This window comes from Poeciliopsis prolifica, unplaced genomic scaffold, assembly GCF_027474105.1.
Source record: "Poeciliopsis prolifica strain line A6 unplaced genomic scaffold, Auburn_PproV2 SCAFFOLD002, whole genome shotgun sequence".
NCBI lineage: Eukaryota > Metazoa > Chordata > Actinopteri > Cyprinodontiformes > Poeciliidae > Poeciliopsis > Poeciliopsis prolifica.
In genome coordinates this window covers 1,260,405-1,272,101 of record NW_026562377.1, presented here as the reverse complement: position 1 = coordinate 1,272,101, position 11,697 = coordinate 1,260,405, and the positions used below count along the sequence as shown (strand labels likewise).

Sequence of the window (11,697 nt, the reverse complement as noted above, 5' to 3'; positions counted from 1 at the left end):
AGCCACGCTCCGACTGCAGACTGGTCCTTGCCTGTCTTGCTCATTTGTTTGTTTTCTTGTTTGGTCCTCATGAAGAGACTAATTACTGTTAAAATCTGAGTCTCAACGAGTCGAGTAACAATCTGACACGTTTCTAAAGACTTGTCACATGAATCAGCTTCTTCACATGTGATATTAATTTAGTTTATTTAATTAAAACATGGAAATTGCAGAATTGTGTTTTTTCGACGTTAGCAGAATATTTATGCATTTGTAATGGAAACGCATCAGAACTCTGGATCCAGTTTTTCTGTCTCAGCTGGATTTCCTAAAATATTATTATTTCTATAAATGATAAATAGATTCGGTCCAGAGCTGCAGTAATAATAATGATAATAATAATAATAATAATAATAATAATAATATAATAATAATAATAATAATAATATAATAATAATAATAATAATATAATAATAATAATACTGAAAGGAACCAAGGAAGCAAGTGTTACTGTGAGATTTGGTGATTGATGCATCAACATGCAGCTGAATGTTTGCAACAATAAAAAACTAAAAGCTGAAACTCAGAGCTTCTCATTGCTGAGCATGAATATCTGCAGTATTGCTGATGTCTGATCTTTGTAACAGCAGCAGGTCGTAAAAACTCAGTTTCTCTTCCATCAGATCAACGCAGATCACGCATGCGCATTTCATTCTCCTCCTAGTCGTCCATCGGAGAGGATCGTTTATGAAGATCTGCGACTTCCTGGATTCATTTTCTCAAATTTTAGAAATATTCTGTGTTCATTGTCAACACTTTACTTTGAACTTTCTGCGTCTTTACTTTATTGACGAAAGGAGCCTGTTGGTTTGGGGTTTTGTTGGAATATTCTCTCAAGAATGAGGATTCAGGAGGACAGCAGGGCGTTTCCTGCTTCTCTTCTTTATTTTTGGATTTTATTATTGTCTGGGATAAAATGTTGTTTTTACATCCAATTCTGAGACTGTATATTTCCTGTAAACACTCATAATTTGTAACATCGGATGGTTTTCAATCAGGTAGCGGTGGATTCGTCTCCCTGAAGCCCAGCAGAGGGAGGGTGGAGGCGGCCGTGCCAGCAGCAGGCCCCCGGTGAACAAATTAATCCTTAACTGTGTGTATTCCCCTCATCAACAACAATTAATCCTGTGATTTTGGTAGCATTTGCTCCTTGATTGCCAGAGTTACGAGGGGGAAAAGAGTATATTTTAGCCACCTGAAATAATTTGTCTCCCCTCCAAAACATGGGAACCAATTAATTTACCAGAAAAATGTTCTCTTCATTTCTCAAAGGTTAGTGGCCTTGGGATTTGAACTATCTTTCCATAGCTGTCTTATATCAAAGTCTTGTAAGAATAGCCTGTGTCCTCCATCCTGGGGTCATGCTTCATTCTGATACGCTAATCCTGCGTCATGACGTCAAATTTAGGATACAGACTCTGTATTGAACTTCATTGTTTCAAGTAAAGTCAAAGTAAAAATCTCACTGAAGTTAAAATTTACAAGCTTTAAGTTAATTCAACATAGAAAGTGAGTTGTCATCACTAAACCAGTGATATTCATGTAAATAAGTCCATAATATGCGGGATGAAACCCTTTAGCAGCGTCTCCTGGCTGCACGTCAACTCTCCCGTTTTGGCTGGAAAACTGCCGTTTTAATATAAAAAACAGCAAAAATAAAACATATTAGCATCATTTACATTTTCCCGTAAATTTCCCACTTTGGAGTACTTACGTTGGAAGGAACTGGAGAGGGCCTGGAAGGTGAAGACCGCTGTGGTTCTGATGGTCCTCAGTCTGTCTCTAGTGGAGATGTGCTTGTGCTCATGTGGGTCCGGCGCAGTGGTAGAAGTGCTGTGCGAACTCTGACAGTATCCTGCAGGCCAGTCGCCCTTATGTGTGTCAGAGCAAGGACCGAGGGGAGGGAGAAAGATGTGCCATGCAGAGCCTGGAAGTGGGACGGGACGGGCGGGACGGGGCGGGACGGGACGGGGGCGGGGCGGGGCGGGGCGGGGCGGGACAGGGCGGGTCGGACGGGACTTGAACTAAAACTGGTTCTTACTTATTTCCGTGTCTTGCTGTCGTCCAGTTCACCGGATATTTCCTCATCGATTTCTGTGGGATTAACCGAAAGTCTTCTGTTTATTTCATCTGCAGGATCTTGTTAAAAGTTGGTCAAACCAGCGATGATTTTTTCTGTGTTGATCATTTCGGATTTGGAGAGAATTATGCGCCTGATGGTTGTCGAGACAAAGGCCCGTCTGCGGGAGAGAAGTGGGAGGAGGCGGGGTTTTGTGACGTAGAAGGTTTGGCGAAGCGCTTGTTCCTGTTGGATCAAAAAGCTTCTTCAACCTGTCCGCTGGCCGTCAGATCGACAGTGAGTAATAACTTATGGTTGTACTGGGCATTAATTTTTCAGAGCAACTTTTAAAACAATTATTTTAAAAATGTGTTCTTGTTCGCTGCAGATGTTGCTCAGAAAGACACAGTCTTTAAGAACGCAAATCAGTTTGAATAGATTCAAATAAAACAGTATGTTGCACTATTGAAAACGTTTTTACAACGCAGAGGTTAGTTGTAATTAAGCTTAGTAAAATTATATCAATGAAAAGAATATCATATTTCTTCAGGCTGAATCTTTTCAAACTGGAGGAAGTCCTGCGGACTGGGACAAAAACAATCACCCTGCGGCCATTTCTGTCTCTTCTATAATTATTTCTACAGTGTGAGTGGCATGGCTTACCAGTTTAGAGGTTTATCAGAGTCTGTCTCAGTCACACTGAAAATTCATCCAGTTGAATTCCACCTGCCTCAGGATGACCAACAGGTTGAAACTCCACCCTGAGGCATCCTCAGGGTGGAGTTCACAACCATCGACACGAAATTGACCTGTCGATGGTTGTGAACCAAGGGAAATCACCTCATTATTGGAGGGACCATAAACAGGAAGTTTCTTAAGAGCAAGTTTGGTGGCTCATTAAAGTTGTTACAGTGAAATGTAACGAAATGTGGGTTAATTAATATATACATATAGGCTATATACTGTAGCTTACTGATCAGTTATGTGGCCTAATTACTTAATTACAGCAAGCCTTTCTTACGCCTGCCGCTGTACTTGGTCCTTTAATAAAAGGTTATGTAGGTTTGTTCATGAATGTTAATATCTTTTTGTGAATCTGAAGTTTTACATCTTTTCCTTTAGGATAGAAAGGCACCAAGAACTTATAGAACAGAAACGTTTGGTAAATAGTGAATAAATAAAAATACATACTAATTTGGATTATTTCTGAGTTATTATCACGGGGTAATAAATCATCTGACATTTTGGGTATGTCTGTTGTGTTCTAGTCTGGTTTAAAGAGCTGCTTTCAGTGCAGATCCATCTTAAACATGCAGTAAATAAATTGATTTTCAATCAGTTTTTTTGCACCAAAGACTTAATAATAATTAACACATTTTATTATTTTATCATTTTATTATTATTATAAAACATGGCAAACTAATGGGTGTAAAGGGCCGCATCTGTCCTCCCCCCCAACCCTAACCCTTCCCCACAAAACCTGCAGATGACGTCACGCCCACCCCGTGTCAAAGTCTCTTGCTGTCGTATCAATAATTACTTTCATTCATATGGCTCTTACCGAACCGCAGTGAAAACTTGTTTATTATTATTTACTCTTTGGTGCAAAACTGATTGAAACTCGATTTATTTACTGCATGTTTAGGCTTTTTTTTTTTTTCTTTAATGAGGGCGATTTATTTCCTTATTTGTTTCTATGGCATTCTCATGTTGATAATGTTTCAATACAAAAGTTTTTTTCATGATTTCTTTGGGGTTCTAGAATTTTCCAAGGTTGGGGAACTCAAAAAATGTCTCTGGTAAAACATTGAGGCCAGTTTGCCATAATAACATTTGGCTTGTCGGAGGAGCTCTGCTTCCAAGGCTTTGCTGCAGACAACAAGATATATAAATAACATTACTTTACCTTAATTGCCTAGTGAATTAAAATGAGCTTGATAATTTCCAGTCTGATCAATAATTTTTGAAGGGCAGTTTAGTTTACCGAGGTTTTGTAATTCATTTTATACACACTTTCAGTTCTGTGTTTTTTATTTGTTTTATTTATTATTTTTGGTTATTGTGTTTTAATTAGACATTTTTCCAGTTTTATTGTTAATTGTTCTTTACAAAATTAAAGTTTATTGGTCGTTGAGACGGTGAACTTGCATTATAATTTCATTTTAATAAAATCTCCAAAACGGTATCTTTTGGTTCATTGTTTTTGTGATAATTTATCTTCTAGAAAAATGTGTTTTAGCGACAGGTGTCTTTCTGCAAATTACATCCAGCCATGTGTCTTTGAAGGTGCTTTTAGTTTATATCCTTTAATTTAGTTTACAAAACGTAACATTTAATAGAGGAAGTTTAATGAGACCTTTTGTCCTTCAGGCCTCAGACATGCTCCGCCATGTTTTCCTGCTAAGTGTCATGGCTCCAGTTTCTGCCGTCAGCTGGAAGCTGCAGGTCAGAGTTAGAAACCAAACATCAGATTTTTAAAAATGGGAAACAAGCAGGACCTTTGACCTCTCCTTCTGCCTATCAGACCAACCTGACCTGCTCCAGCTCCTCGGATCCTGCAGCCGTGAATGCCACGCAGCTCCACAGTAACCATGATGACCAGGGCTTCCTGTGGGTGAAGGATCCAGATTCCGCTCCTCTTCCTCAGTGCTCCTCTTCCTCCTTCTCCCCCCCTGCATCCCGCTGTGAGGTCTGTCGACTCGGGCAGGTCTTCATCATCTGCGCCGACCTGCCGGATGGAGCCGCTCTGTACCTGGAGCGACCCGGAGACCCTTACTGGACCCAGAGGACTGGTACGGACCGGCTGCACAGCTCTGGACCGAATCTATTTATCATTTATAGAAATAATAATATTTTAGGAAATCCAGCTGAGACAGAAAAACTGGATCCAGAGTTCTGATGCGTTTCCATTACAAATGCATAAATATTCTGCTAACGTCAAAAAAACACAATTCTGCAATTTCCATGTTTTAGTTAAATATATTAAATTAATATCACATGTGAAGAAGCTGATTCATGTGACAAGTCTTTAGAAATGTGTCAGATTGTTACTCGACTCGTTGAGACAGATTTTAACAGTAATTAGTCTCTTCATGAGGACCAAACAAGAAAACAAAACAAACAAATGAGCAAGACAGGCAAGGGCCAGTCTGCAGTCGGAGCGTGGCTGCTTAGCCAGGGGACCCTGGGCCTCTAGGACTCTGGGCCGCAGAGATTTTCTACGGATGCGGGGAAATAGTCGGTGATTTTAAAGGATATTTATGTTTTGGAATGACACACAACCTCTGCTGAACTGTGTGACTCTGTCAGAGCAGCTGCACTGAGCCGGGCGGGTCAGCAGTAACCGCTTTGGTGCAAAATGGCGCTTGCTGCCTATTTGCGCCAAAAAGGGGTTTCAGTTTTGCGAAAAATACAAATGAATGATGCGGAGGGGAAACACGTCATCCTAAACGCAAAGAAGTTTTATTGGAAAATCAAAGTCATGTCAAAATTTGTGTTTTTCCATTAGAACCATTTATTTCCGTAATTCCAATTTGCAGAGTTTTATGGTCAATAGAAAGTGACTCAGTGAAGGATCAGCTCTGTTGGCTCTCAGCGCATTTAAAGCATTCATGTCGATCTGGTCTGAATCCTGCAGAATCTGCTTCTTAAAACGAGTCATACATGGCCTCAACTCTCCAAATATCTCAAATATAATCATACATTTAATCATCACACTGTGACGACTAAATATGTGAAATCGAGGAGATGTTTTCAGGATAAAATCTCTTGATAAAATTCAGCTTAATTTCTCCAAAGGTTTGATTCTGAATTAACTCAGAAATGTCTCTCTGTCTCTGACTGGACATGATGCTGCACAAACACTTTGCTGCTCAGCGACTCCATCAAGAAACAATGACAAGAAAGAATCGATTTCAAGCAGATTAATTTGTTTTTAAATGAACTAAGCCTACAGATCTAACCTTTCCTTAAAGAAATATCATTAATATATTGGGTATACCTGCAACTGTGTTTGTAATTTTTGTTCTCTAAGTTTATAAGTTTATATTTCATGTGTTTTTCTGAAAGCATTGAAACAAAGTCAATCTCCTTGTTAAGCTGATAAATGAAGCTGATCGTGTTGCTCTGTTCCAGTCTGCCCGGAGCCACCTGCTGCTGCAGAGCTTTACACAGGTAAAATCCCGCCCAGGTGACTCTTTACCTGATCTATACTTCTGACTGCAGAAATATTCAACAAATCTACTGGTGTTTAGCTTTAAAAATGTAAAAACTGGATTGTGAGTTAAATCATTGAAGAATATCACAAAATTATGCTGAAGTAGCAGCGCTTCATTTTTACTCAAGTCGAATTTAAAGAAATGCCAACATTACCCAAGATTAAACAGAAAAGTGACTGTAATGAGTAACTGGTTTAATTTATAGACAAAAATGTAATCTGATGGAAAATAAAGTTATGTGCAAATTCTGGTTATTTTAGAGAATATAATCATATATTGGTTGAAAAATATCAATAACAATAAGAATAAATTCAGGCAGAAAAAATACTGTTTTTTTTTTTGTAACATAAAGCTTCTGAACCCAAAACTTACAGTAGATAAAAGACAGAATGTGTTGGTCTGGTCTTACCGACCAATCAGGGAGCTGCATTCACACATTGATTTGGCAGCAACTTGAGGTTTAACAATAGAAATTGTTCTGTTACAAACACGATGTCTCACTCTGACATAAACTGTGTCTGGGACAATTCTGGGGATTTAGCGAACAGCTAACAGCTACTGTTGATCAAGAATATAAGTGTTACTTGAAAATATTATCAATCCAGTAAAAGTAAAAAGTTTGGTACAATAAAAATACTCCTAGGAGTTTCTTATTTTAAAAATGACTGAAGTAAATGAAGCTAATGTTTTGTTCTCTGACCTGTTTTCAGTTCCGGATGAACCCAGACTGCCCCCTGCTGGTACGTTTTAGTCACTTCAGATTAAAACTTGAATCCCTAATTTTCTCCTGCAAAATAAATGCTTTCATTTCAATCTAAAGACCTCCCTAACACATAACACTCATAAAAGATTACAGTTTGGGTCAGTTATATCTGTGAAAATTTAGGTTTTAAACAACATCAATCTTCATCTCTGGGAATGACCATAATGTAGTTAACTTTGGGGTTGTTTCAGGTATGGAAATCTTAAACATCTGATAGTCTAAAGCTGTATGAAAAAACTGACATCCTCTGGTATAAGTTTGAGACAGACCTCAAGTATTCCTGTTTACTTCCTGCCAGTATTGCTGCAGGTCTCAAACTTGAGACCTACAGTAAACAGCTCTGGTCCTGTGACTATTCTAAGCAGCATCATAAATTTATATTGCTTAGAAAAGACAACCTATTATTTTAAAAGCTGGAGCACTTCCAGAAATAAATGAAACATGTCAGAGTATCCGTCATGATTAAATCGTATTTTTGTCTGGATGTGGATGGTTTCATCTTTGAGATGTTCCTCAGCTCTGACTCTCTCTCTCTGTCTTGAAGCTCCATATCTTTGCTCACCTGTTGCCAGGTGTTCCGCAGATCAATCAGGTTTAGCTTTGAATCGGATCCTGTTTCTGCTGAATCATCTCTCTGACCTGATTTCAGTCTGACTTCATGTTTCTACAGATGAGAACACAAGAAATCACTTTGCTGCTGTCGTCTCCCTGATCCTCTTCCTCCTCCTCATCCTCACTGCGGTGGGTCTGTGTAGAGCTCATGGGTTGCAGCAGGTGGGTCTTTCTGAAGCAGAATCATAAAAAAGTTTGAATCAAGGCCAGAGGGATAACTGAGGCCTGATGCACTTTCAACAAGCAACATGTTAACCATAGTCACACAAAAGAATGATATGAACTGCAACTATTAATTATTATTATGCATGTGATTTTGGAAAATTATATTTAAAGAAATGTAAATATTATTATCACGCTTTTATAAGTACTTACTACTTCAGAGAGTAACTGTTGTACAACAAATTTATTAAAAAAATAACAGACTTTAGCTCCGTAGTTTCTATTGAAACTATAGAATTTAACTATAATATATTTTTTACATATTTCTTGAAACTGTCAATGTTTTATGACAGAATGTTATGAGACAGATAATCTGTGAAAAATCGAGTTGCTTGGTCTTCTCTCAGTAACTACAAACAACAAATCAGAGCAAGGAGGCGGAGCTTAGCGCTGTCAATCAATCTCTTGCTTTCTGCTTCAATGCAGCTAGCACAGCCTGCCAGATTGCTAAAGCTAGTTAGCATGGCCACTGATGAGAGTGGGTGAACAGTTATCCTGTAACAGTTTCTCCACCATTTGCACATCTGGCAGCGAGTGCATGAGATTGATTGACTCTCAAAATGCTAAATCTACAAACATAGATTAATTGATAGGAACCACATGAAATCGGGCTCTGTGTGTTTTGATGTTCCAGGATGGTTCTGGTGGAATAGCTGAACCTTCACATAATCTAGAGGTGGTTTTGTTGAACCAGTGTGGAACGGAAAACAGAGAGCTGAATGTTTCAAATGGACCCTGACTCGGTGAGTTCTGTTTTCACCAACTGTTTTCACTTTTCAACCCAGCAGAACCTCAGCAGAACCTGGTGATAATCGCAGTCTGCATACTGCCTCAGTCTTTCTGGGTTGGCAAATGAAGAAGTTCTGGTTACAATAGAACCGGGTCTACTGGCCCTTCAGGTGTGAAAACGTCTGAGGACAAGCTCAGGTCCAAAGATACAGATGTTCCTAGGAAGCGTAAGTGATTTTTGCCTGGAGAGACAGTTGGGATGTTTTTGGTCTGCCTGAAAATCTTGATCTGGGTTTGGTTGAAGTGAACTCTGGTTCGGTTTGAATGTGAACGCCAAGCTGACCAGAGACCGCTCCAAAAGCAGGAAGTGGACTACAGTGCAGGGCATTCTGGGTAAACACAACCAAAGCTTACGTGTTAGCCTAGCAGTAGCAGGAGAAATGTGTGGTGGTCTTCAGCCAAAGACTAAAGAGAAATCCTCCAACGCTAAAATCTGACGCCTCCATTTTGTTTCCATCTGGTGAAACAGGAAGTTGCTCTCAGTGTCAGTGGAAGTGATTCACACAACCAGCTCCTGCAGCTGAACTTTGTTATTCTTCTGTTGGTGAATTCCTAGAGCCGCTTTTTGTTTGAACATTACGGCTTTCTTGTCTGGCTTTGGATCTATTCATTTTCTCACTGTTGACCTGAATGTGTCTGTGTTCACAGGACCGAAGCCACTGACCAAACCGCCGCAACTATCAGCAGAAATCAGGTCATCAGATGAAGTTTTATCAGAGGAAAAGAGTAAAGCTTCGGGGTGACCGGGCAGCACAATGATTCTGGAACAACCCTCCTCTAGACCTTTGCTCCATCTTTGACCCGACATCTTTAAGCTTAAGCTCCAGGCTTCTTTAGACAGGCTTTAGTAGCAGAGTGGCATTCACTTATCATTATTATTATTATTGCTCATTTGTGTTTTCTTACTGTTGTGATCAATCAATCAAACAAGGTGTCCTGCAAACACATGGAGTGATGAAGAGAAGGTGTGCAAAGCAATAAAATGATGGACATCAAATTTTAATTTGAAAATAAAGGGAAATTAAATGTTGTAACTCATGAATTCAAATTCATCTGCAATGACCATCTTCAGTTATTGTAGATGGTGATGATGGCTGTTGGCAGGGAAGATCCCTGTAGCGGTCTGTGTTACAGTGAGATTGAGGAAGCCTCTGACTGAAGACAGTCTGTCCTAAAACAATCATTAAGATTTAAAACCCTCAAATCAGCAGAGAAACCATCATAGTGGGTTTCTCCGTCATCAAACCTGCCATTTCATAAAGTTATATCCTTTACAAGCTAAAAAACTGTAAAAAAAAAAATTTTATTATCACTTCCATTTTTTCCTTTTTACATCATTCATCCAATTCAATAATGGATATAAATTCTTCATCTGACAGCTAGAATTTCTGTCTCCTTAAATTGATGTCAAAGCTTTTTTGTTATGGAGTATGAATAAAACAGTAATCATGTTTTAGATGTTAATGAGTCCCAATGTTGATCTGAGAGAATGAATATTCTGTTCTGTTGGACCTCAGTGCAGCTTTTGACATATTACTGAATCGACTGGAGAGTTGGGTCGGACTCTCCGGTTCGGTGCTCGACTGGCTTGAATCTTAAAGAACAGAAATTCCTTTATTTCAACTGGAAATCCTAGGACCCCTCCTATTCAATATTTATATTCTCCCACTAGCTCAGGTTATAACAGGAAATAATATTAGCTACCATATCTATGCAGATGATACTCAGCTCTACATTATGATGTCACCAGGTGACCTTTGACCCCATCCAATCACCTGCGGGGGATTACATATCAGTGGTCATATACAATATATTAGAAACAAAGTTGCAAAAACTATTGGAATATTGTTTAAAATAAAAGATTTAATAAATGTTAAAGGCTTGCATATTATTTATTCTTCTTTGGTTATGCCTTATTTGTCTTATTGCTCAGAAATCTGGGGAAATGCAAATAAAACAACTATTGAAAAATTAGTTAAGCAGCAAAAAAAAAAAAAGTTGTAAGGCTTATTAATAAAGTGAGATACCGGGAACCAACGGATAAACTTTTTAGTCAAAGTAATATTTTAAAATTTAAAGATATTGTCTATATAAAAATACTGGAAGTAATGTTTAAAGCATTGAACAAAAGTCTTCCTTCAGGTATTCAGAAATGATTTAAGTTAAGAGAGAATAAATATAATCTGTGAGGTTTGTTTATATTTGAATGTGCAAAAGAGAAGAGCCAGATAAAGTCTGGATGTGTTTCAGTTATTGGTGTGAAATTGGAATGAACTGAACGATGAATGTAACTTATGTTCTTTTTCAGTAAACTTTAAAAGAGCATTAAGATGTAAAATGATAAAATCTTACGCCATTATTTAGATTTATATATGTATTGTGAAAATATCCTGGTAGGTTAAAGGGTTAAAAAATAGGGAAGGTAAGAATAAGCTTTGGTTCAGCCTAATCCTTTTTTGGTAAATTGTGGGTTATTTGTTGTTTATTGTTATTTCTTTGTTGTTTCTGGTGATGTGGACAGTTTACCAAAATAAAATAAATCAATGAATGAATAAATGCTTAGAACAGATAAATGTGTTTCTGAAAGATCTGGAGTCAACGCACAGCTTCAGTTATTACTGCTGAATAATTAGGATGAACGCTGGGTGGAGTGACAGACTCTGACATAAAGCTGAAATGTGCTGAACAAATTAACTTGACTGATTGATTAAGAATATTTGATCTACGACGGAAGTCCTAGATCAAGTTGGGGCTCCTTGCTCCGTCTCTCCATCAGTTTGGGGGCCCAGGCTGAAAAACCACGTGGTGAAGATGAGACTAAAACTTTCAGGTATCAACTCCACCTGACGAGTTTGGATGAAGAAAAATGAATAAAATCCCCAGAACGGCTTCTGAAGGACAAAAAATGTGAGCTGTTTTCAGTGGGTTGGATAATTTTAATGGTGTCTAACAGCTAATCCAGAATCCTACTGCCAGACTCTTGGAGGTCTGGTGGT

At 38.5% G+C, this 11,697-nt stretch overlaps 1 protein-coding gene across 1 annotated transcript; it reads left to right on the top strand.

Annotated features, from left to right (window-relative positions):
* The first annotated feature begins 1,011 nt into the window (after positions 1-1,011).
* Positions 1,012-11,211, top strand: LOC129368837 (uncharacterized). Its single transcript, XM_055043996.1, has 9 exons — positions 1,012-1,110; positions 2,176-2,395; positions 4,469-4,543; positions 4,623-4,890; positions 6,233-6,271; positions 7,026-7,055; positions 7,749-7,852; positions 8,547-8,655; positions 9,350-11,211. The coding sequence occupies exons 3-8, from the start codon at positions 4,478-4,480 to the stop codon at positions 8,649-8,651; spliced, it is 612 nt and encodes a 203-aa protein (XP_054899971.1). The 5' UTR covers positions 1,012-1,110; positions 2,176-2,395; positions 4,469-4,477; the 3' UTR covers positions 8,652-8,655; positions 9,350-11,211.
* Positions 11,212-11,697: the final 486 nt, after the last annotated feature.